This window comes from Orycteropus afer, unplaced genomic scaffold, assembly GCF_000298275.1.
Source record: "Orycteropus afer afer isolate SDZICR_OR568_19922 unplaced genomic scaffold, OryAfe1.0 scaffold00119, whole genome shotgun sequence".
Taxonomy (NCBI): domain Eukaryota; kingdom Metazoa; phylum Chordata; class Mammalia; order Tubulidentata; family Orycteropodidae; genus Orycteropus; species Orycteropus afer.
In genome coordinates, this window is record NW_006921706.1 from 2,841,939 (window position 1) to 2,867,153 (window position 25,215).

At 38.4% G+C, this 25,215-nt stretch overlaps 1 protein-coding gene across 1 annotated transcript in view; it reads left to right on the forward strand.

The window, feature by feature from the left end:
* THSD7A (thrombospondin type 1 domain containing 7A) overlaps positions 1-25,215 on the forward strand; it is a 639,499-nt gene that overhangs the window by 593,036 nt on the left and 21,248 nt on the right. The window contains exons 15-23 of the mRNA XM_042781429.1: positions 566-571; positions 2,407-2,540; positions 8,539-8,692; positions 11,094-11,238; positions 12,613-12,728; positions 18,261-18,378; positions 18,630-18,775; positions 19,197-19,371; positions 24,888-25,061. Of these exons, the coding sequence (XP_042637363.1) occupies positions 566-571; positions 2,407-2,540; positions 8,539-8,692; positions 11,094-11,238; positions 12,613-12,728; positions 18,261-18,378; positions 18,630-18,775; positions 19,197-19,371; positions 24,888-25,061 (1,168 nt within the window). The remainder of the gene's footprint in view (positions 1-565; positions 572-2,406; positions 2,541-8,538; positions 8,693-11,093; positions 11,239-12,612; positions 12,729-18,260; positions 18,379-18,629; positions 18,776-19,196; positions 19,372-24,887; positions 25,062-25,215) is intronic.

Sequence of the window (25,215 nt, forward strand, 5' to 3'; positions counted from 1 at the left end):
GTGTACTTGAGTATATGTGTATAGCTAGTCAGATCTGCAATTAAAAGTTGAGTTTGCTTCAGCATTATCTTTAAGAGTGTGTTTCCAAAGGTTCGAGAACTTGTGCCTAGATGTCTTTGCTATAAGGTTTATAACTAAACTGTTTGTCATTGACCAATAGTGTTATTATCTGATGCAGAGTTTTATGGTGACATTTGTATACTTCTACTATTTAATGGTGGTTTATCAAGGCAATGTTGGATCAGAAGTTACTTGCAATCATATTTCAGTTCCCTACAATGTGCATTTTGAGTTCTATGAAGTTTTCTAAGACTTCTGCTGGCTGTCTAATCCTTTCCCTGGCTGTGCTGTTTGCAATATTAATGTGTGTATACTTTTCAACAATAATAGTGAACTGCTTTTTATTTCCCAAGATATAAGAAATATGTTCTAATTCTTTACTCAGAAAAGTTTTATATATAGATAATAGTACTGAAAAGTTAGAGAATGAGTCATTCTCATAAATCACTGACATTCTTACTTTGTTTTTCTCCCCTTTCTTCATTCCTGGTGGTTACTGCTCCAGGCTCAGGTAAGAACTCTGAAACCCCAAGATTTATATTAGAACTTTTGTTTGTTTGTTTGTTTGTTTTCCTTTTTTATTCCTGATTTCAGAGAATGTATTTCTTTTCCCATTACTGTCTTCTATCTTTTGCAGGAAGAAAAATATTACATTTTCCATAAAACTTTTGTTCTGCAACTATTTCCTTATATTGCCTGGCATAGTCACCTGTGTTTTCTCATTTTAACATCAGGGACAGAGGAGAAGAGATTAGGGGGAACAGCCTTCATTTCCCAAGTCTTGACAAGGCAATGATACCCCTTATTTATGCTCTTATGCTTTTCAGAGGAAGAGATAAAGATGAAGGTGGGCTGAAAACTGGGTGGGTGGAGATTACTCTGTTGTTGTTGTTATGTGCCATCAAATTGGCCCCGACTCATATTGACCCCTCCTTGGGTTTCCAAGGCAGTATCACTACAGGCAGTATCACTACGGAAGTAGATTGCCCAACCTTCCTTCCGAGGAGTGGCTGGTGGGTTTGAACAGCCAGCCTTCTGGTTAGCAGTCAAGTGCCTTAGACACTATGCTACCAGAGCTCCCGAGATTACTCTAGTAATTTATATTTACTCAAAGGTAAATTAAAATGAAAGTCATCAAAAGATTAGTAGCAATGGCATTTCCCCTTCAGTTATTTAATATTATTTATTACACAAGCTGGAAGGTAATGTTTTACTCTGAGATATTTAGTCAAATTCTAATACCCAATCATGAATGTGATCACTTTGGCAATAATTGTAGGATCTTGCTCCAATTGTCAGTATTTTTAATTCCTATTTGAAATAGGTCCACTTTATTCACTTTTCTTAGCTTTTTAGTCCACTAAAATTTGCATGGAAGAATGGCTTAAAGGACCACTTAAATTTATATTTTCTGTAATTTGTTCCACAAAACAGCCATATGTTATAGTGTGTATATGTGTGTGTGTGCATAAAATAGGAAATAGATTATTATAAAAATACTGTAAAAGTCCATTTTCTTTAATGGTTTAGTCAACTGTGTTGCAGTAGATTGTGAGTAATTTATTTCCTTTATAAAATTTTTCTTCCCAGTGAGAAAAGAGTGTAATTGGTTCATTGTTCTAAAAATCCTGAAGCCAACCATGGAACTGAAAGTCCATGGACACCAGAGCCCAAAAATTTCCTTTGTTTCATGTGGCCCTTGCTGCTGCTGGACAATAAATTGTGTAGCATGAGGCCTGTTTTAGATCTCATTTCCAAGTTATAAATGGTGGAAGGATTAGTTCTAAGGTGGCTTTATTTCATATTATTTATGTTTTGATTTAGTTTCATGTATGGAACACAAAAATGCAAATCCTCATTATTATGCATATTTTTAAGAAACAGGCCAATTTATTATAATAAATCTATTATAATAACAAATTCATTCATTTATCCAGTCATTCATTAATTCAACAAATCTCGATTGAGAGCCTAAGATATGCACACCCTGGGCTAAATACTGAAGTCACATAAAACTGTGAACAAAACAGGTAGTCCAGGAAATTACACCACAGTGTGGCAAGGGTCAACACAGGAAATATGTGTAATGTGCCTGATGTGACTCAGTGGGTCAGATCTACACCTGCAGTGTAATAGCAGAGCTAAAGAATATAGCACAGTTAGGCTCTGTCCTTTTCCACCACACCAGGCAAAGGTTTCTCTATATTCCTATTTTTGAATCATGAACATGAGGGAGAGGAATAAAAGTAACCAACAATAATTTAATGATTGTTATTATGTGTCAGTCTTCCCATGGACTCTCATTGGGTTCCCTGAGGTGATCATTGAAAATCTGCTGTGTTTCAGGTGTATGAAGTCGTCCCATGCCACAGTGACTGCAGCCAATACATATGGGTCACAGAGCCATGGAGTGTCTGCAAGGTGACTTTTGTAAACACCCGGGAAAACTGTGGAGAGGGTGTTCAAACCCGCAAAGTGAGGTAAGGCCACAGCTTAAATTGCACAGAAGTAAATGCATAATGATGACCCAACTTCACAAGAGCCACCATTAGCATTCCTTCATCCCCAGTCTCTTGAATAAAGTTATAATTAGTTTTATTATTAAGGAATCTGTTTTTAGAAAAGTAGGTGATCTTCAAGCAGCTTACAATATTCTGGAAATCAACTTGATGGTAGTGGATTTGGGTAAAACCACATAAAATTAAAGTTGCATTTCCTCAATCACACCAGCCACATCTCAAGTGTTCAGAAGACGCATGTAACTAGCGCTATTCCTTGCACAGTGCCGAGGTAGACCATTTCTGATATCAAAGCATTCTATTGGCCAATGTTGTTATATAACGCCTCATATACCTCTCATTGTGTTGAGAAGATCATTTTACATATATGTCATCTTCACTAAGCTCTTGGGCTCCATAAACAGGGATTCTGTGATATTCAGGAATTTCCTCATACCTAACACAAATTGGATACTCACTGACTGCCATACAGCATCTGCCATAGGATCTTCACAGGTTTTTCTAGATTCTGTGAAACAAGTACATGAAGTTTTATTATCTTGACTTTATACATTGGATTCTAAATGACTAGATGACTTTTCATGGATGACAAACTTAGCAATGTGGACAAATTAACATTCAAATGAAAGTCTCCTGTCACTCTTTGTTCTGTAACAGTTTCTTCTAACCCTGTTCAGTTGTTGTTGCCGTTATGTGCCATCGAGTCTTCTCTGACTTACAGCGACCCCTCCATGGGTTTCCGAGGCAGTATCCTTCGGACGTAGATTGCCCAATCTTCCTTCTGAGGAGTGACTGGTGGGTTTGACCCGCCAGCCTTCTAGTTAGCAGTCAAGTGCCTTAGGCCCTGTTCAGTGGCACACAGTAAATACAAACATGAGAGCATCCAGTACTTGATAACCTATGTTGTGAAGAAGCTCATTCTCACCCATAGCCCTATCTTTCTTTCATGTTTTAAGACTCATATTTCTTAATCTGTTTCAGTAGAAAAGCAAAACAAATTAAGCTTTGTTTCATAAAATCTTTGAGCGTAAGAGTAACTTTGCTTCCAATAGAAATAATTCCTGTTTCGTTTCACAAAAGTGAAAAAGGCAGAGATTCTGTTTCCCACCATCTCTTTCAAAATTAAGGTTTCTTCTTCAAAAATTTAGAAATGTTTTCCTTATTTTAAGAGTTTGACCAGGTAGGTTTTCTATTAATTAAAAAATAAAAATTATAATGAAAGGACTACTGTATTTCAGCTTTCCCATCAATTATCTGTGAATGTTGCTTGTTTGTTTTTGCTTTATCAATAGATAGTCCCAAAAAAGAAAGTAACTTTTCAGATCAATATATTTTCTCAGTAAACATCTGTAATGCAAATACAGAAAAGAGAAGGTCAGTATTGATTTGATCTCTAATCATGTAATAATGTTTCTAATTGTTTACTGGTTGAGTACTACACCTCCCTAATTTTATCCTCTGCTAATTAAGGTAAGATTGTCCTGCTTAGATGCAAGCATTGGATGACATTCACTGTAGGTGAATCTACGAGAACAGGTTTCCATTTATCCAGTCTCATTCTTCCTCCTTTAGGATGTGGACTGAGTCTGGCTAGTGAAACTGGTCTTCCCTGGGTAGGAAGGGGTATCTTATCGCTGACATTGTTTAGAATTGCCAGCACATGTGGTTTTAAAGAAGGAAAAAAAAAAAGATTGGAGGATTTATTAGTATTATTGTTGCTTTTGAATCATCAGCAGAAAATGTACTCCTGTATAGCTATACCTATGGTGGACCTCTGGTCCCATCATTTACCCTCCACTTGGTTCTCCACCATGTATGTCTAATATGGTTAAATTTTCCCAAGGCGTAGTGCCTAAGGCACTTGACTGCTAACCAGAAGGCTGGCGGTTCAAACCCACCAGCCACTCCTCGGAAGGAAGGTTGGTCAATCTACTTCTGTAGTGATACTGCCTCGGAAACCCAAGGAGGGATCGCTATGAGTCGGGTGCGACTCGATAGCACATTACAACAACAACAACATGAAAAGGAGAAAGGCCAAGCATTTGAAAAAACAAAATGAATGTAACAGTTCCTTCTCCTGGTTTGAAACTTGATCAATATATACATATTTCAGGGTGATAAAAAGATCATTAATATAAAATAAAATAACACCAATAAATAATTTGAATGTTTAATATTAATTTTTTTAAGTAAATTGTGACACATGCAAGGATGGAATTCCAGTACTCATTAAAAATGATATTTTAAAGGAATCAATAATGACCCAAGAAGATGTTCATAACGTATAGTTGATTTTTTTCTTAATTGGTACAATAGTGAAAGTTTGCTCCTGTATATGACATAAAAAATGTTTATGATGGTCTATTCACAGTAGTTATTTCTGAGTAATGGAATTATGCAAATTTTATGATTTCTTCTGATTTTCCTCAAATGAATATGTTACCTGTATAATAAAAAATAGATAAATAAAAGGTGAGGTAATCATTTATAAATGAAGCATAATACATTTTATGTATATAACTACTTAATATAGCATTGGACATCTTTTCTTAACTCTGGATCAATAGGTAATTTTTCAAGTTACTCCTGGTACATTGTGTCAGTATCTAACATGAATGCAATCTTCCCTTAGCAGCAGATTAAACTTTTGAGCATTGAACTAGCCCACGTCTGCCCATGTCCTTGTTAAGCTGCTACCAACAGAACATTTTTTAAAATGCCCTTCCTTTTGCTGAGAATCTAAAAGTCTCCCGAAGACATTTAGAGTTTAATTTTTCTTTCAAAAATTAAATCATATACATATTCACCTCCACATTTTTTGGGATTGCTTTTTTGTATAGTTACTGAATATACAAAAAAAGACATAGATATTTACATGGATTTGTTTTGTTGAGTTGCAAACCCAATCAAGAAATGCCCGCTAGCACAGTTTTTCAGTTTTTGGACTTACCCCACAGGAAGATGACATTTCCTTTAAATTTGGCAGCACTAGAAAGGTGATTCTGTAGAGCCAATTTGTAAAGATGCAGTGCCCCTACTGATTGTAAACCTGCGAGAAAAACTGGGATTCTAGGTATAATTGGTAATGTAGATCAGTTGACAGTTTAAAATGTTACAATGGGTTTGAGAGGCTTAAGAGCTCAATCTTTCCTTTCCATCTCCTGCAATGTAGTTCTCTTCCCAAACCCATTAATTTGGTTGACCTTCTCTGAGCTATAGATGAGGGATAAAGTTTTTCTCCTCTACTAGAAAAGTGCCCAGAGAGATTATTAACTGCAGTAAAAATGAAGTCAGGTACTAGTCACATTAATTAGATTCCCAAGAGATAAATAAAGAACCCTGGACAACTGCTTATAATAGAATAAAATTGAATACAATGTATGAGTTTGTTCCCTTAAAAAAAAAAAACCCGAACAACATAAAAAAAAAAATTCAAGATATAGGAAGATCCTGTCAAAGGAAAAATGCTCTGGGCAATATTCAAACAGGCAATTATGACTTTACTTGAAAAAGATTATTGCAAGATGACTGACAGCGGGGCAGCTCTTCCAGTGTTGCAGTGGGGGAGAAAGACTGGAACTAAAGGTGATTAAAGTCTGAAGCAGAGGCTAAGAAAAGAAGGGGAAAAAAAAACCACGAGTTGCCATTGTGTTGATTCCAACTCATGGTGGCCGCATGTGTATCAGAGTAGAACTGCGCTCCGCAGGAATTTCAGTGGCTCCAGACCTTTCTTCAAAGGCCCCTCTGGGTGGACTTGAACCTTCAACCTATAAATTAGATTGTTAGAAGCTGGGATGGGCTGTAGGGAGCTGGGGTGGGAGTTTACAATCAGGACCATTTGGTTTGGAATGTTTCTTTTCTTGTGATAAAGCAGCAGCCTGGACAATGAGAAGCTTGAGGAACAGAGGCTCAAGGATTCTCTGGTTAGGTGCCTGTTTTGGTGTGCCATCTAGTTGATTCCAACTCGTAGCAACCCTGTAGGGCAGAGTAGAACTGCCCATAGTGGTTTCCTAGGCTATAGTCTTTATGGAAGCAGATCGCCAGGTCTTTTCTCCCACAGAACAGCTGATGGGTTCCTTTTCAGTTAGCAGCCAAGCAATTAACCATTGCACTACTAGGGTTCCTTGGTTAGGTGCCTGGAGATTGTTAAGACTGCTGGAGAGAAGAAGATCAGGGGTGTATTTGTGAACAGGAAAACATTAAGTCCATCTTGGTCAATTCTTTGCAGTAAACCATTTTCCAGAACTCAAAGAGTGGGAGGATTTCTTTAACCATTGCTGCTTGTTCTGGTTACCTAGTACTGCCCTGACAAGAATATACCACAAATGGGATGACCTTGAGAAACAGTTTATTCTTTTACAGTTTGGAGGCTTTAAGTTCAAGTTCAAAGTGCCAGGCTCTAGGGGCTAGGTGAAAGCCCCTCAGCCTTGGGCTTGAGCTCTGCTTCCAGTTCCCAGCCCACTGAAGCTAGAGGCTTTTCTTCACTCAGACAGCTGCTGGCTGCTGAGGCTGCCAAGCCCAAGGTTGACAAGTAAAAAAGCACAGTCCTGATGTTACCAAACCACACAGCAGCCCATTAATTCAAGTTCTTTGTAAGTCTCCAGGTCAGCAGAGCATGGCAGGCTGCTGAACAATGAATGGCACGGCTATATTCAGAGTCCAAGTGTGCCATAAACTAGAGACTATCTCCAATGCTTCTCCTTATATACAGGAAGCAGACCACATCCCAAAGGCAGCTACTCAGCTGCTTGTGGTAGATTCCAGCACGGAGCTGACTGTCTCACCATGGGGAATAACTACCACCAGCTGCCCAGCCACTCAACCAGGCCCAGCCAAGTTGATACACAAACTTAACTACCACACTGCTCTCCAGGTCCATAGAGCTAGGGTAAAATTAACTGTATCAATTCAAACACTTAGAGATTTTGTGTTCTTACTGTTGTAATTTTTTTTTTTAATTCCAGCCTTTTTCTTTTTAAGACTACAGAAGTTGGCAACAGATGGCAAGCTAAAATTACTTTTGAAGTAAAAAAAAAAAAAAAAACAGCTAAATGCCTCCAGTCACATTTCTATATACTTTCTGAAACCTCTCACTAGTGTGCCTAGTCTTCAACTGTATGTGAATCAACTATGACTTGTCTATAGAACCCACCATTTTCTTGGAAATTTTTTTAAATGGATTATATTCCAAAATTCCTACCCATCTATGAAGCATTTTTGAATACTTCCACTTATTTTCTGCATTATATGTGAGTGTAAATAGCCCTCTCCTTCCAAAGGAAGGAGCTCTGATGGCACAGTGGTAAAAGCACTGGGCTGCTAACCAAAGGTTGATAGGTTCAAACCCACTGTCTGCTCTGTGGGAGATTGATGAGGCAGTCTACTTCCATAAAGACGTGCAGCCTTGGCAACACTATGGGGTAGTTTTACTCTGTCCTATAAGGAGCTCTGGTGGCATAGTGCTTAAGGCATTTGACTGCTAACAAGAATGCTGGCGGTTCAAACCCACCAGCTACTCCTCTGAAGGAAGGTTGGGCAATCTACTTCTATAGTGACACTGCCTGGGAAACCCAAGGAGGGATCGGTATGAGTCGGATCCAACTCGACGGCAGTGTGTTTGGTTTATAGGATCACTATAAGTCTGAATTGACTCAATGGCCGTGGATTGGGTTTGGTTTGTTTTCCAGAGGAAGCTCATCTTACACTCATTGCTTACAACACTATGGCTATTATTTTAAAGGACCTCGAAACCATGCATTGCAGTCAAAAATGTTTAAATCATGCTCAAACACTACAAGTATTTATGGGAAGTAGAGATATTTGTAAGTCTTCATTATTTTTGGAGAATTTTGATTTATTAAATGCAAAGCTTCCTGCCCCTCAAAGCCCATGATAACATCTTATGGAGAACCACTCCATTGGTCCCGGTTGCTTCATTGATATGCATGTTTTCTTCTAGATGCATGCAGAACACAGCGGATGGCCCTTCTGATCATGTAGAGGATTATCTCTGTGACCCAGAAGAGATGCCTCTTGGCTCTAGAGAGTGCCAACTGCCATGCCCCGAGGACTGTGTGATATCCGAATGGGGTCCATGGACGCGATGTGCTTTGGTGAGATGATTAACTCTTTTATTAATCCGGAGTTTGCTTTATTCTTTAACAGTAATTCTTTATATATATATTCAATGTAAAATCTGTTTGTGTGCCTTATTTACCAAAGCCAGGTATGCTTCTTTGCCCATTTCATTTTAAGACTGTTCCTTAAAGTCAGCAATATCTGCCTCACACTAGAACAGCTTGACATCTTGCAAGCTATAAGTTTGTCTCCAGCATCCTCCTATCACCGCACAACATGCCTTCAGTTTGGTCTATAAATACACAGTATGTTAAATTGCAGTGGTGATAATGAACCCCTCCAGATAAAAAAAAAAAAGAATGGATATCTAGTAAAGGTACTTTAATGGTGTCAAGTTATTGCCCTCCCTTGCTTCTTGCTTCTTGCCCAATGAGTTTTATTTCAATGGTAGGAATAATCTCTCACACAGTAGGGTACTGCAGCACAAGTATTGACACTGAAGTGCAAGAGATGGTGGGTAAGAAACAGAGTAGAAGGAAGAGAGCAGTACATAAATGAGTCTCTCACGCATACTGACTCTGTGTCTCTTTGGACTTGGGAAGCCAGCTGAGTTTAAAATCACAAAAAGCTTCTAGATTTCAAAAGCCAGTAGGGGCTTTTCCATGGAATAACAGGAAGAGAGTCATTTTAAACTTGACTGGCTGCTGAGGAAGGGAATGTGGCTTACCCCTGGGCACCTTTGTAAAGTTGTACATTTCCAAACAGCATCAAAGACATGGGACAAATACATCAAGTGTGGAATTAATTTACTCAACTACAATACAGGACAGTTTTAAAACAGTTTAGGATGCATGTTTTTAAAGAGAAATTAATTTTCCATCTCAGTGTTAACACAATTAAAAATACGAGTTGGTAGCCAAGTGAGACAGCAACAACAAAACAGGGCTGGAGGTGGACTTGGATAGAGGTTACGTTGCAATAAAGAATAAACTGTTACATAGAGTGTGCTAATGATTTCTTATTCTAATCTCATGGCATCAGATTTGAAGTTACCCAAATAGGTGGACTGAGTTCTACAGTCTCTGTGCATGTTTACATTGTAAGATTCTTATTGCCACATACTGAGTGGCAAAGATATTCTATGTTATGAAGCAGGGAGATATTGAATTAAGGCCTTTTCTTAACAGGAGTTCTAATAACCAAAACCACTAAACTGCAACTTTGCCCCTTTACTTTCTGTTATAAATGACCAAAGGTGATCATTTTTAGGAGACTAATTGCTTCCCCGTGTGTAAAGGGAAATTGGTGAAACATACCTTATGTTCCTGAGTTTGCCAATAGAAAAGTTTGGAATAAGAATAAAATTTAATGAGTTAAATAACTGTACTTCTTGGTTTTGGCTTTATAGTTTACCTTTTAGTCGTCTTGTTTCCTCACTCAGGCCTTGATCAAGCATTTTCTGTCTACCAGGGCTGTTAGGTGCAGACAATGCACAGGTCTACATGACATAAGTCTTCTCTCAGTGCACTCACAGTCTAGACAGTGGGCAAGGCCTTTATATAGTTTACATTATATAGGGCACTAAGTGTTATTCTAGGAGCCCTGGTGTTGTAATATTTAGACACTTACTGAAAGGTTGGCAGTTCAAATTCGCCAGTCACTCCACAGGAGAAAGATGTGGCAGTCTGCTTTGATAAAGATTACAGCCTTGGAAACGTTATGGGGCAATTCTACTCAGTCCTCTAGGCTTGCTGTGGGTCAGAATATACCGAAAGGCAACAGGCATTGTTATTCTCTTGGTGTGACCAAAATACAATGGAAGCACAGAAGGAAGCAGTTATTTCAGGCCTTGAAAAGTCAAAAAAAGGTTGTCCCTGGCTGCTTCCTGTCTTTAGAAACCAAATGTTTTCAGAATAAGGCTTTGCCAGTAGGATAGTGGCATGCCAAGCTTAGTAAGTGCTGGATTGTATTTATGCACATACGTTTGTAGTCATTAGGACAACAAAGGTTGCTAACAGCTAGATGGTTATTTAAAATTACCCTTAAATCATTTTTATTTCAGGTCTAAGAGATTATATTATAAAATATGTTTAATATAATTTCTGTATTAGCATTCTACAGTAATAAATATGACCATATGTGTGTATGTTATGACAATACCAACATATGACCAAATATGACCATATGTTTGTGTATGTGTGATGTGCTGTATGTGCATTTGTAGAATCATGGGCTCTTATAGCTAGATGGGATATCAGTTTCATTCAATACCTTCATTTACAGCTGAAGAAACTCGGGTATAGTGAAGTTAACTGATGTGTTCAAGGTAGCCCATGGCCCAAACATTCTAGCTCCTACTGATGTTTCCTAATGTACTACCTGTTGTGTTTCTGAGTATTATTCACCTTTCTGAAGAGAAGTATTATTCTTTATAAGTCTTGCAATCAAAGCAGTTTCCGGCAGAGGTCAGCTGATCCCATCAGACAGCCTGCTGAGGAAGGAAAACCCTGCCCTGACGCTGTTGAGAAGGAACCCTGTAACCTGAACAAAAACTGCTACCACTATGATTACAATGTAACAGGTATGTGCTTAGTCATCTGATTAGGGAGTTAAAGACCAAATCTCCTGTCTGTCAGCTCTGAAGCCCTCTTTCAGCATTGTTCCTCTCTATCGAGACAAAGCTGTTTACCTTTTGGGCGTGCTACTTACTCCTCTAGAAATAATTATTTATGAAATGACAGAACTGTGTATCTGTTTTAATTTTTACTAAATATCAAGATATGTAGAATGATAACATCACGTAGACATTAGCCCTTAAATTAAATTGTGATTTTTCTAAGTGATCCTCTTTAAGACATCCTTCCACTTTGGGAAGGCACAAGCAAAAGAAGTATCTTTTCCACAGTTAGCAGATTTATTGAAAGATGTGTCCTTTTTCAGAATATGTTTAATCACTGTAACAGACAGGGACAACAATTCTTGATACGTGAACAGTTTATTAACGTGATTAGTCTGATATAAAACTGTTAGCGGTCTTGGGTTAGCCAAAGATATGTGAAGAAAAAATAAATATGTCAGTGTCATAAAACGTGCAGCTAAAAAAGGGTAGGTATTTTTGAGGAAAAAAAAAAGTTACTATAAATTTGATTTTTTTTCTAAACTTCATCTAGTACCAGCAAGATATGAGTACCCCAGAAAAGAAAAGATTTAATTAGTTCACAGGACTTACGCAACATAGAAGCTTACTTAGAAAAATTTTCCAACTAACTTTCACACTGAAACAAACTCAAAAACTGCCCAGTAACATACGGCTGCCAGATTGGCTTTGTGTCCCTTTTAGTTTTTCACTTCAATTTGCTTCAATGACAAAGGAAATCACGATTCTTTGGGACATTCTCTGTTACCGTGGACAGAAAGGTGAGAGAATTATCTCGCAAAATACATATAATGAGAGAATTAAATAAACATGGCAAAAGTGCTTTTGAAAAGAATAGATGCACATTTTAAAGCATTCTAAATTTGGACAAGAAGTAAAACATATAATGTTTTGTTTGAATATAGCTACACAGTTAAAATACCATCCATTAAAATTATTATTTTGTAAAAATAAAAATATTGCTATTATTGTAAATCTTGCCTTTATTAGGGAAAAAAAAAATAAATGACATTTGATCTGCAAGCCAAAGCCATTTTCACACTATCACTAAATTGCTATTGAGATGGTCAAGTAGACATCTGTCTTCTAGAATAATCCCTAAAGCTATGTGCAACCCCAGCAATTCCTTTGACTCCTGATATGGTCAAAGCTGGGACCCATATGCTCTGTATGTGGGATGATTGATTGTGAGGCTTAAGAAGCAGTTGTGAATTAAATATGGGATTCAGGTCATCAGAGTTTCATATGAAATCTGTTTCATACATAGCCTTCTGTTCTGATGGGCTCCCTTCCTTTCAGACTGGAGTACATGTCAGCTGAGTGAAAAGGCAGTTTGTGGAAATGGCATTAAAACAAGGATGTTAGATTGTGTTCGGAGTGATGGCAAGTCAGTTGACCTGAAATATTGTGAAGAGGTGGGTGGATACTGTGTTACATCTTTGTGAGTAAATTCTTCCCTAATAATTTCAATTCATGCTGAGCCAAGTGACCTGTGCTCCATGCAGCCCATTGGCAGCAGATGTTTTTCTGCACTATTCACAGGCTGCTAAGTATCCTCTTGAAAAGAGATGGTGTCCAACACTACTGATTTCTACACATAATTTCCTGTATTTTGTTCTGCCTGGAGCCTGAAGGTATGCTAATCAGTCTATTGTGAAGGAAATGCTTAGGGAACAATAAGTAATCAAGGTGAATAAAAGCAATAAACCTTAATCCAGCTACTCATCTTTTGTAATTTGTTGTGAATTTTGTGTAGTGCCCTGGACACCTGCCAAGATCCATCATTTATTCTCTCAGTTGCTAAACACTGATCACATGTGGTTTGGTAGCAGATTTTGATATTAGGGTCTGATACCCAGCTGTGAAATTCTATGTACTCAGATTTGGAGAAGAGAGAGCTTGAAATTAAAACAAAGGAATGGAGTCTCCCATTATCACCTTTTAGATACAGGGAATTGTAACCATGAATTTACAAAATTTACCAATTTACAAAAGTAATGTCATCATTTCTAGCTATGACCTAGTAAAATGTGAGGAAACACAGTTGTTGGCCCTAGTCAGTTTTCATGAAGCTGTACTTCATGTTGTAATTAACTTGTCTCATTTCCATATCAAAATAGTACTCACATTGCTGGCAGGTTTTGATTCACCAAGTATCTGATGTCCACTGGGTTAAATAGGAGGTGGGATAAGCAGGAGCCTTGTTAGATCTGGGGTAGACTGAGAAGAGCTTATAACCTTACTGTAGTTCCGTAGACATGGCCACCACAAATTCTGTCAAGATGTCCTGGAGGTTATTGTAGGTCCACCACAATAAATTGCTCCAATTCTTAAGGGAAAACTCAAGATGGAAATATTTTAATCTATTTGTTATCTTTATCTTAAGGACCTAATTTAACTTGCTGATGTCTCTGTCTATGGAAGCAGAGCTCCTAGATGTTCTGAAAATATCAAGCTGTCTAGTAAATGATGCTTCCTACTATCATATATAAGGAGCTCTGGTGGCACAGTGGCTAAGGCATTTGACTGCTAACCAGAAAGTTGAAGGTTCAAACCCACCAGCCACTCCCCAGAAGGAAGATAGGGTAATCTACTTCCATAAAGATTTGTTGTTGTTGTTATGTGCCGTCAAGTCGGCCCCGACTCATAGTGACCCCTCCTTGGGTTTCCGAGGCAGTATCACTACAGAAGTAGGATTGCCCAACCTTCCTTCTGAGGATTTTGTATCTCAGAAACCCACTATCATATTTAAATGATTAGAAAGTTCATACCTGAATCATTTTTGTTTTGAAACTAATAACACTGAACTATGTGGCCATTATTACTAAAGAAGATTATTTTAGTAATATACTGCCCAGAGGGCTTTTTGTGATTCTAATTGTTTAATTAGGAGCTCCAGTAGTGTAGTGCCTAAGGCATTTGACTGCTAACCAGAAGGCTGGCAGTTCAAACCCACCAGCCACTCCTCGGAAAGAAGGTTGGGGAATATACTTCTGTAGTGATACTGCTTCAGAAACCCAAGGAGGAGTTGCTATGAGTCAGATCTGGCTCAACTGCAGTGTTTGGATTGGTTTGGTTTTGAATTGTTTAATTAGCTCTCTCTTTTTTTTTTTTTTTTTTGCAAATATACACATAAGTACCCTCCTGGATCAAAATGAGATATAAGACAAATAGCTCTGAGAACTTTATGAAAGCTGAACTCAAATTATACAAGAACACAAATACTAAACTATTTCATACAGCTATAGAGCTCTGGTAGCATAGTGGCTAAGACACTTGCCTGCTAACCAGACGGCTGGCAGTTCAAACCCACCAGCCACTCCTCAGAAGGAAGATTTGGCAATCTACTTCCACAGTGATACTGCCTTGGAAACCCAAGGAGGGGTCGCTATGAGTCGGGTTTGACTCGACGGCACACAACAACAACATAGACAAATGTGGGAGCTCTGGTGGCATAGTGCCTAAGGCACTTGACTGCTAAACAGGAGGTTGGCAGTTCAAACCCACCAGCCACTCCTCAGAAGGAAGATTTGGCAATCTACTTCCACAGTGATACTGCCTTGGAAACCCAAGGAGGGGTCGCTATGAGTCGAGTCCGACTTGATGGCACATAACAACAACAATAGACAAATGTATAAGGAGCTCTGGTGGCATAGTGGATAAGGCACTTGACTACTAACCAGTAGGTCAGCAGTTCAAACCCACCAGCCACTCTGTGGAAGGCAGACGGGGTGATCTACTTCCAGGAAAAAGGGGCAATCTACTTCATAAAGCTTACTGCCTCAGAAACCCAATGAGGTTGCTATGAGTCGGAAATTACTCAGTGGCAGTGAGTTTGGTTTTTTTGGTTAATTTCTTAAATGAAATTTGAGGAAAACTGAAAAATTGATCATTTTAATTATACTAGAACCTATATAAGTTACTCTTACATAAAAATATTCTAATATTTGAATATTGTGAAAACAGAGATTCAAATCATAACATTGTAATGAACATTATCTTCAGGCAGAATGGTGCCACTCTCTGCAGGAACTGTATTAAACAGATCATATCCCATTTTATATATTCAGTGGATGCAGTAGGATGTAATAATGATGCTGAGAAAAACTGGACTATTGTTCTTTAACAAAAGATTGACTTCATACCTATTAAATGTACAAAGTCCTGGTTCCATGCGATAGCAGTAGCTCACTCTTACTGCTTCTCTAATGGTCAATCTTTCTTTGATGGCCTTGGAACCCAAGAAAGAGGAAAATTAGAGTAAACCACCTAGCACTTACGTAAGGCAGTTGGCTGCTGCTCAGAATGTCGGCAGTTCAGACTCACAAGCTGCTCTGAGGGAGGAAGATGAGGCAATCTACTTCTGTAAAGACTTACAGGCTTGGAAACCCAGTGGGGGTCGTTGTGAGTCAGAATCAACTTGTGCCGGTGGGTTTGGTTTGAGTAGTGTTTATATAACATTTTTATCTTTGTGGTTTTTCAGATATTTACTTACCTAATACCTAGTCATTGGTATCTCTTCTCCTGTTATTTCATTTCTGAATAGATTTCTTTTAATATACTGAGATAAAGGTTTAGCTAGATGATTGACAAATGGGTAGATAAGTAGATAGATAAACAGATAGAAGAAAAATATATAATAAATGTATGGGGGGGATAAAATAAAACCCTGCAAGGTTAAAATATCTTACTAGTTGTTGTTGTTGTTATGTGCCCTCGAGTAGACCCTCCTTTGGTTTCTGAGGCAGTATCACTACAGAAGTAGATAGCCCCATCTTCCTTCTGAGGCGTTGCTGGTGGGTTTGAACCACCAGCCTTCTGATTAGCAGTCAAGTGCCTTAGGCACTACGCTCTCTTACTAGTAGATAACCAAAATATCTGTCAACAGACATTCCCTTTGCCTTTCTAGTGACATAAGTAAATCGGTATTAGTTGAACTCTGTGATTCAAGCTCTCCATGAAGCTGTTATCTATCTTAAACGCAATATATCACTTTCATTATATCACCTCAATACTCATATCTCAAACTTCCTGTGACTGTATGAAAAAATAAGCCCACTGCTTTTGAGTCAATTCCAATTCATAGCAACCCCCATTGGGTTTCCAAGGTGGCAAATCTTTACAGAAGTTGATTGCTACCAGTGGAGTGGCTGTTGGGTTTGAACCACCAACCTTAGGCACTGCACCACCAGAGCTCCTTCCCTGTAGGACTAAAAGTGAGTTTATGAGGCTTTAATAAAGTGATATTAAAAGTCTTCATACCAATAACTCAGCTTTGTCAAATCTCACAGGTACAGAATGTAGCAGGAGTGTCTACAGAAGATGCCGTACACAAAGCTTTGATCTGATCTTCTCTCTGCGGATAAGATAGAACCAGGAGCTATAATAAACACAGCAGAACATTTCAAGGAAAAATTACCATCTTCCTCTGCTCCACATATTGAACATTATAAACTTTTCTTCCATGCAGAAATAAAAATTAAAAAGTTCTTGAAAAATTTCAGCAAGTATCAATTAAATATTTGTATTCTTCTAACAGGCTCCCAAATTTTCCTATTTCATTCCCACTTAGCACCTTACAAAAAACAAAGGCAAACTCATTGCCATTGAGTCAATTCCAACTGTAAATATTTATGGAGGCAGATTGCCCCATCTTTCTTCCACAGAGCAGCTGGTGAGTGTGAGCCAGCAACCTTTTGGTTAGCACCAAATGCCTTAACTACTACACCATCAGAGATCCTCACTTAGTACCTTTAAAAAAAAAAAAAAAAAAATCAAACTCACTACCATCCAGTCAATTCTGACTCATAGTGACCTCTCCTTCGATTTCCGAGGCAGTTTCTCTACGAAAGTAGTTTGCCCAGTCTTCCTTCTGAGGAATGACTAGTGATTTAAACCACCAGCCTTGTAGTTAGCAGTCAGATGCCTTAGGCACGCCATCTAGTACCTTAGACTTCTTAAATGTTTTAATATTCAATACGTGTGTTTGAAATCTCATCTTTTATTGTAAAATATTTAATTATTTTTTTAAATATTCTACATATTTAAATGATAAGTAATAGAGGTCAAATGTCAATAAAATGGTATAACATTATTATCTGATAAAAGATTTAACACCAAAATAATTGTGGGGAGTTTTTAGTTATAAGTTGAGATCAATCTAAAGAAAAAGTCTTTGTTAAGAAAGAAATACATACAAAATATTTACAATAAAAAAATTCTAGAGACCCACATTTCCTTATAAGAAGGACAATGTATTTAAAACAGAAATTTTATCGTATTTTAATACATTATGTCATTATCCTTAAGTGAGTTACCCTAAGATCCCAAAGAGATAATTATAGTTCTATATATTGATTATATTCATGTTTTTTAACTAATAGAAAGAAAAGTGCTTACACTTATTTGTTTCTCATTTAGGGAAATACAGAAAATTTAAAGTATGATCTACTTTCTTCCATTGCTTATTGAAGAGTTCAGCAATATGTAGATAAATACATTGAGTCAGCTCTGGTAGCGTAGTGCCTAAGGCACTTGACAGCTAACCAGAAGGCTGGTGGTTCAAACCCACCAGCCACTCCTCAGAAGGAAGGTTGGGCAATCTACTTCCTAGTGATACTGCCTGGGAAACCTAAGGAGGGGTCGCTATGAGTCGGGTCCGACTCAACGGCACAGAAAAACAACACAACAACATTGAGTCAGTGGACCTCAGTACTTATCTTGTGCCCTCTACTTCCACCCTCCTAGATTCAACTACTTTATATAACTACTTTTTTTTTTTTGAAGTTTGGGTGTATATCCTCCAGATATTCTTTTTATTCTATTATGCAGCTTGCTTGTGTGTTCTCTCTCTGTCTCTCTCTCTGTCCATTCCCCTGTCCTCCCTAACAATATATCCTAGGTGTGCCTCCATGTCAATACAAACAGATCTACCTCTATTCTTTCAGCTTGGCCTGGAGAAGAACTGGCAGATGAACACATCCTGCATGGTCGAATGTCCAGTGAATTGTCAACTTTCCGACTGGTCTCCTTGGTCAGAGTGTTCTCAAACATGTGGCCTCACAGGTTTGTTTGTACCTCAATGAGCATTAGGCTAATAGTCAAGGAATATGATATAAAATATCCTTATTTCTTTGAGTCATACAAATAATTTTCAGAAAGACTGCACTGGGTGATATTCTTTCCAAAACCAATAAGCCTTCCTTGTTCTTCAGATCTCCTCAGAGGAGATCTCTGTGATGCCTTCTCCCAATAAAATATATGCATGTGCAACTGTAACCTATCACTAACATTGTATTGCTTTGCACCTTCTAAAGGAAAAATGATCCGAAGACGAACAGTGACTCAACCTTTTCAGGGTGATGGAAGACCATGCCCCACTCTGATGGAACAATCTAAGCCTTGCCTCGTGAAGCCCTGTTATCGGTGGCAGTATGGTCAGTGGTCTCCATGCCAAGTCCAGGTATCAAATCAGAAGTTGTGAGGAAAAGTGTATTCTTTATCTGTAGAAACTTGGTCTGAGAAATTATTTTCCAGAGCTTACAGATGGCAGGTTTTCCTTCAAGATTTTAAGTGCTTTGTCATTTCATAGCCATTTAATTAATTTTGATAAAAAAGGAAAAAAAAAATTACCTGTACCATATTTTTCAAATCATTTGGAGGGTGATTTGTTTTAATGACAGTTTATTTGCTTGTCTTTGACTAGAAAACAAATTGTTCAGTGTGTGCTTTATAGCTAGTGCCCTCATACGGCTTCTTCCCTAAGGTTTCAGATGCTTCTATAACTATTCGTAAATCACAATCAGTGGTGTGGAGATGAGTGTAAGTGATGAACTAGCTAATGACTATTTTTCTTTTCTTAGTTATTTCTTCCTTCATTCCAGGATGCCCAGTGTGGAGAAGGTACCAGAACAAGGAACATTTCTTGTGTAGTGAGTGATGGCTCAGTGGATGATTTCAACAAAATAGTGGATGAAGAATTCTGTGCTGATATTGAACCCATTATAGATGGTAATAAAAAAATGGTTCTTGACGAAACCTGCACGCAGCCTTGCCCAGGTAACAAAAGCAAAAAAAAAAAAAGTTCATATTGTGCTGATCTCTTCCCAGGACTGGGGCAAATTTGGGGTTACATATATAGTGTGAGTTAAGGGATGTCAGTAGCCTTCTTATTCAGGCATATCTCTGCCAATAGCTAGACAACTCAAAAAAAAAAAAACTCACTGCCGTCAAGTCGATTAGACTCATAGCAACCCCTCCTTGGGTTTCTGAGGCAGTATCTCTATGAAAGTAGATTGCCCAAACTTCCTTCCAAGGAATGTCTGGTGGGTTTGAACCGCCAGCCTTCTGGTTAACAGTCAAATGCCTTAGGCGCTATGCCACCAGAGCTCCCAAATGTAGCTTGACAAGGTGCCTCAAATTTCTACCACTAGACTCATCCTTTGGGTTATGATTTCCTCAACAGATAGGCCATCGAAAAGTAAATATTTACACCAGGATAAACAACATTTTTACTGTGTGTCCTTTGTTATATCATCAGTGAAGTTCATTATGTATACTAAGTCTATTATAGTAAGCAATAGATATGAATATAAGAAACATTACAAGAAATTTGGCAGAATGGAAAAGAGTCTGTAGAAGAGGACGGTCCCAAGTGAAAATATGAAGAGCCATGAATATTCTAATGAAAGGACAAAATTCTTACTAACTTTTCTAGACTGGGAAAAATCATATTTTAATCAAGTGGCAAAATCTTATCCTAACCCACAAATTTGCTTAGAGCCCACCCAGTACCCTTTTCTGAGTATTTCTATACCATTTAATGACAGGTGTAGTTTTCTGTAACCACAGCTACAGTCCAAGTACAGAACTATTTAGTCACCACAACTCTCCCTTATAAGTCCCACTCAGCACACCACCTACAACCATTCCTAACCCCTGGCAATCTTCTCTCCATTGCTATAATGTTGTGATTTCAAGATTAGTGAATAACTGGACTCATAATAGTTGAACTTTTGAGAGTAGCCTTTTCACTAAGCATAATGTCCCTGTAGACCTCTGGTAGCATAGTCCCTAAGGCACTTGACTGCTAAACAGAGGGCTGGCGGTTCAAACCCACCAGCCACTCCTCAGAAGGAAGGATGGGCAATCTACTTCTGTAGTGATACTGCCTTGGAAACCCAAGCAGGGGTCTCTATGAGTCAGGTCCGACTTGACGGCACATAACAACAACACAACTATGCCCCTGAAATATCCAACTTGGTGCATGCATAAATAAATCGTATGTTCTGTTTATTACTGAGTAGTATTCCATGAGTCAGATCCCACTCGACAGCAGTGAGTTTGGTTTTTGGTTAGTATTTCATGATATGAAGGCACTGAAGATTGGTTCATGTTTTGAAGGGCATTTGTATTGTTTCTGGTTTGGGGCTACTCACAAATAATGTTGCTATGAATATTTATGCAAAACTTTTTGTTTTGTTTTATGAATATAAGTTTTCATTTTTCTGGGATAATCCCTAGGAATATTATTACCGGATTGTGTTTTTGTAGTTATTGTTGTTTAACTGACAAACTACTTTCCATTGTGTCTGTATCATTTTACGTTCCAACCAGAGATGTGTGAGTGACCCAGTATCTTTGCATCCAGGTCATACTTCAAATTTGCATCCTCACCAGTTGTGGTAGTTAAAGTTATATGTCAACTTGGCTGGGCCTGGTTTTGAGTGGCTGGGCAACTGGTGGCAGTTATTCCCCGTGATGGCACTGGAAATCAACTCCATGGTGGTGGAGTCTGCCGCAAGCAGCTGAGTAGCTGCTTTAGGGATGTGATCTGCTTCCCACATATAAGGAGAAGCTTTGGCAATGATCTCTAGCTTTTGGCACGCTTGGACTTTGCATGTAGCCACATCTGCATTCAGCAGCCTGCCGTGCTCTGCCGAACTCAGGATTTTTAATGAACTTAAATCAATGGCCTACCATGTGATTTGGTAATATCAAGACTGTGCCTTTTCACTTGTTGACCTTGGGTTTGTCAGCCAGCAGCTGCCTGAGTAAAGCAATGCCTCTAGCTTCAGTGGGCTGGAGCAAGAGGCAGAGCTGAAGCCCAAGGTCAAGGGGCTTTCACCCAGCCCCTAGAGCCTGGCATTTTGAACTCAGACTTCTAGTCTCCAAAACTGTAGGAGAGTAAACTCCTGTTTGTTCAAGCCATCCCATTTGTGGTATATTCCTGTCAAAGTGGCACTAGGTAACCAAAACACCAGTATTTCTTGTTGTTGTTACTATTTTATTATTTTAGCTGCATATGCATGTAGTGATATCTCACTGTGGTTTCAATTATTTGTCATCCATATATCTTCTTCATTGAAATATCACTTCATGTCTTTTGTCCATTTTCTAATTGGACAAATTTTCTATTTGCCTGTTTCCAACTATTGAGTTTTTTTAAGGTAAATACACACACATACTTGTGTGTGTGTGTGTGTGTTCCAGATATTAGTCCTTTTTCAGATGTTTGCAAATAATCTCTCCCAGTCTGTAACTTGTTTTTCAAACTCTTAACAGGGTTTTTGGAAAGAATGATCACATAGACAGAGATGGGTCATATAGCTCATGCTTTTGTTACTATATCTGAAAACTCTTTGCCAAGTCCTAGGTCTCGATTTTTTTTCCCCTGTATGTTCTTCTAGGAGCTCTGCTGGCATAGTGGTTAAAGCATTTGTTTGCTAACCAGAAGGTCAGCAGTTTGAGCCCACCAGCCATGTTCCATGGGAGAAAGACCACCGTAAAGATTTACAACCTTGGAAACCCTATGAGACAGTTCTACTCTGTCCTATAAGGTCACTATGAGTTGGAATCAACTCAGTAACAGTTGGTTTATATGTTCTTCTAAGAGTTTTATATTTTTATATTTATATTTGTATCTATGATCCATTCTTAGTTAATTTTTGTATAAAATGTGAAGTTTAGGTGGTGTTCTTTTTTTTGGTGTATGAATATCCAATTGCTCCAGCACCAGTTGTTGGAAAGACAACAGTTGAATTGATTTTGCACCTTTGTTTTCCTTTGTCAAATGTGCATCCTTGTGTAGACGTATTTCTGGATTATCTATCCTCTTTCATTGATCTTTGGGTCTATCCCTTCACCAATACAATATATTACTGTATACAACAAATGTTGTTGTTCAGTGCCATGGAGTAATTTTTTTTTTACTTATAATGACCCCATAAGAGAGTAGACTTAATGGCAGTGAGTTTGTTTTTGTTTGTGTTTTAAGAGAGTGTAACTGGACCAGAGGATTTTCCTCCCCCCGCCTTTGGTCTTTTTTGTGTGTGTACTTTAGGTGCAAGTTTACAGAGCAGAGTTTGTTTTATATTCAACATTTCATGTACATTTGATTTCACTCCCCAATTACCATCCTAACCCTAACTCACTCTCCTCCCCTCCCTTCCCAGTAAACCCCACCCACTTGTCCCTCATAGTTATGCACTCTTGTGTCCCCTGCACTGCTCCATGTGAATGTTGCCCCTCTGGTGCTCTGTGGTCAATTGCTCCAAGGGATGCATCTCCATAGAGTATGTGGGTGTGTCACCCTGGGTTGAGTGGTCTGTGTGTGCATCTTATTTACTATTGGGCTGAGAACCAGCCCTTGAGAATGAGTTTTAGTCCTGGCTTGGAGATCCCACCAGAGTCCATCCAACCAGTAATTCTGGTTATTATTTTGTTTTTGGATTTTGTTCCATGTTTTTCCTCCCACTCTATCCAGAATCTCCAGTTTTGATCCTTTCCTGGTGGTTGGCATTGGTAGCCAGACACCTTCTAGTTCTTCTGGTCTTAAGGTCCATCATGTCCTAGGGCTGATTTCTTCCAAATGTCCTTAGTTTTTTGCATTCTTCTTCGCTTCTGATGAAAGGAGACCATTAGCTGCATCTTAGATGGCCACTTGAAAGCTTTTAAGACTTCAGTTGCTACTCACCAATGTAGGTTGTGGAACAAGATTTTTATGTATTTTATGTGCCAATCGAGTCTGCTGTCCCCCAGTACTATGGTCCTGAGTCAGTAGAGCCATTGGCTCTCTCTCCCACAGTGTCTGGCTGTCTGTGAGGGATTGCTCTGTGTCTGTCTTCTGTTGTTTCTATAAAGATTGTGGGTATTTTGTATGACTGGTATCTGTGCAAGATTAGCCTCAGCTGAATCTATTGGACCACAGGATTTTCAAAGCTGTAATCTTTATTGGAGCAGATTGCCAAGTCCTTCTCCTGAAGAGTTGCTGAGTGGGTTCAACCAACCTCTTGGTTAGCAGCCAATTGCTTAGCTGTTTCACCACCAGGGCTCCTTGTTATCTATATAATAAGTCATAAAATTAGACAGGAATTCTGATAACATCCTAGACTCAATACTGTCTTTTAGTACCAAAGATAGCTACAAAAGCCTTCTCCATTTCCTTTTCAGTCTCACTTTTCTAAAAGTAGACTCTACTCTTCTAGAGTTGCTTTTACTGAGAAAAATCAATGGATATATGGGAAAGGTATATTTCATTAAGTCTCCCCTGTCCTCAAAATGGTTGAATGATATGGATACATTATGGTCCACCAATCACACTCCTAAACAACCCACTGTTGTTTGTTGTGTTTCTATCGAGTCGGACCCGACTCATAGGGACCCCTCCTTGGGTTTCCAAAGTGGTATCACTATAGAAGTAGATTGCCCAACCTTTCTTCTGAGTATATACCAATACATATGCATATATGTGCTCACCAAAAGACTTAAATGAAAATGTTCACAGCAGCAGTATTCATAATAGGAAAAACCTAGAACGCTCCACATGCTCATCAACAGTAAATGTGCCAGACATAAAAAAGTGCATATGGTATGATTCTATATAAATAACATGAAAGAAGTTTTTGAGTTTTGGGGAATGATCTGTTTCTTGGTTTTGGATGTTGGTTGCATGTGTATATAATCAGACTGTGAAAATTCAGCTAGCTTTGTACTTATGATAAAGGAAATTTTTGCATGTATATTACACTTCAATAAGTAAGTAAGAGAAGATGATTGAAGATGTAGACAGGTAAAATGGAGAGTATTATTGTTACTACTGCAGTTGCTCAGTCAGCTGTCCTGACTCCATTCTTTCTGGGAAGAAGCAGGAATAAAGCATAAGTACCACCTTTCTCAGCCTTGGGCTTCAATTTCTTCATGAAATTATGAATTACTGTGAGACGAGTTCTATGTATACTTAGTTTTCCTTTGGATAGTACCATGTGCTTAATAAGCAATGATAGTAACAAGGGAAGTGGTAAGTTTAATCAAATATTTGTTGCCACTTAAGAGCAGATGAATCACAATGAGCAAGCTCCTCTTGCTCACATCTCATGTCAGTCAGCAGTAACATCCACTCAGGAAATGAAAATATTAATATAAACTTACAAGACTATGTACAACCTTTTAGCTCTTGAATACAAACATTATGTATGACTGGCATACCTACAGCCAACAGGGGTAGAGTTAAAATGACTATCTGGTTGGCTATTCTTTATAAGTAAAAGTATACATTATGAACCTCTGTTTCTCAGGTGACTGCTATTTGAAGGAATGGTCTTCATGGAGCCTGTGTCAACTGACCTGTGTGAATGGTGAGGACCTTGGCTTTGGTGGAATACAGGTCCGATCCAGAGCAGTGATTATACAAGAAATAGAGAATCAACATCTGTGCCCAGAACAGATGTTAGAAACAAAATCATGTGATGGTGAGTTCTGCAATTCATGAAATCTAAAGATTTAAATTTGTGTTGATAAGCAAACACTTAAGCATAGAATTTTCCATTAAGCAAATTTGTCAGGATCTCATGTGACTTGGATAGAATTGAGTTAAGGACCTGATTTGTTGTTGTTATGTGCCAT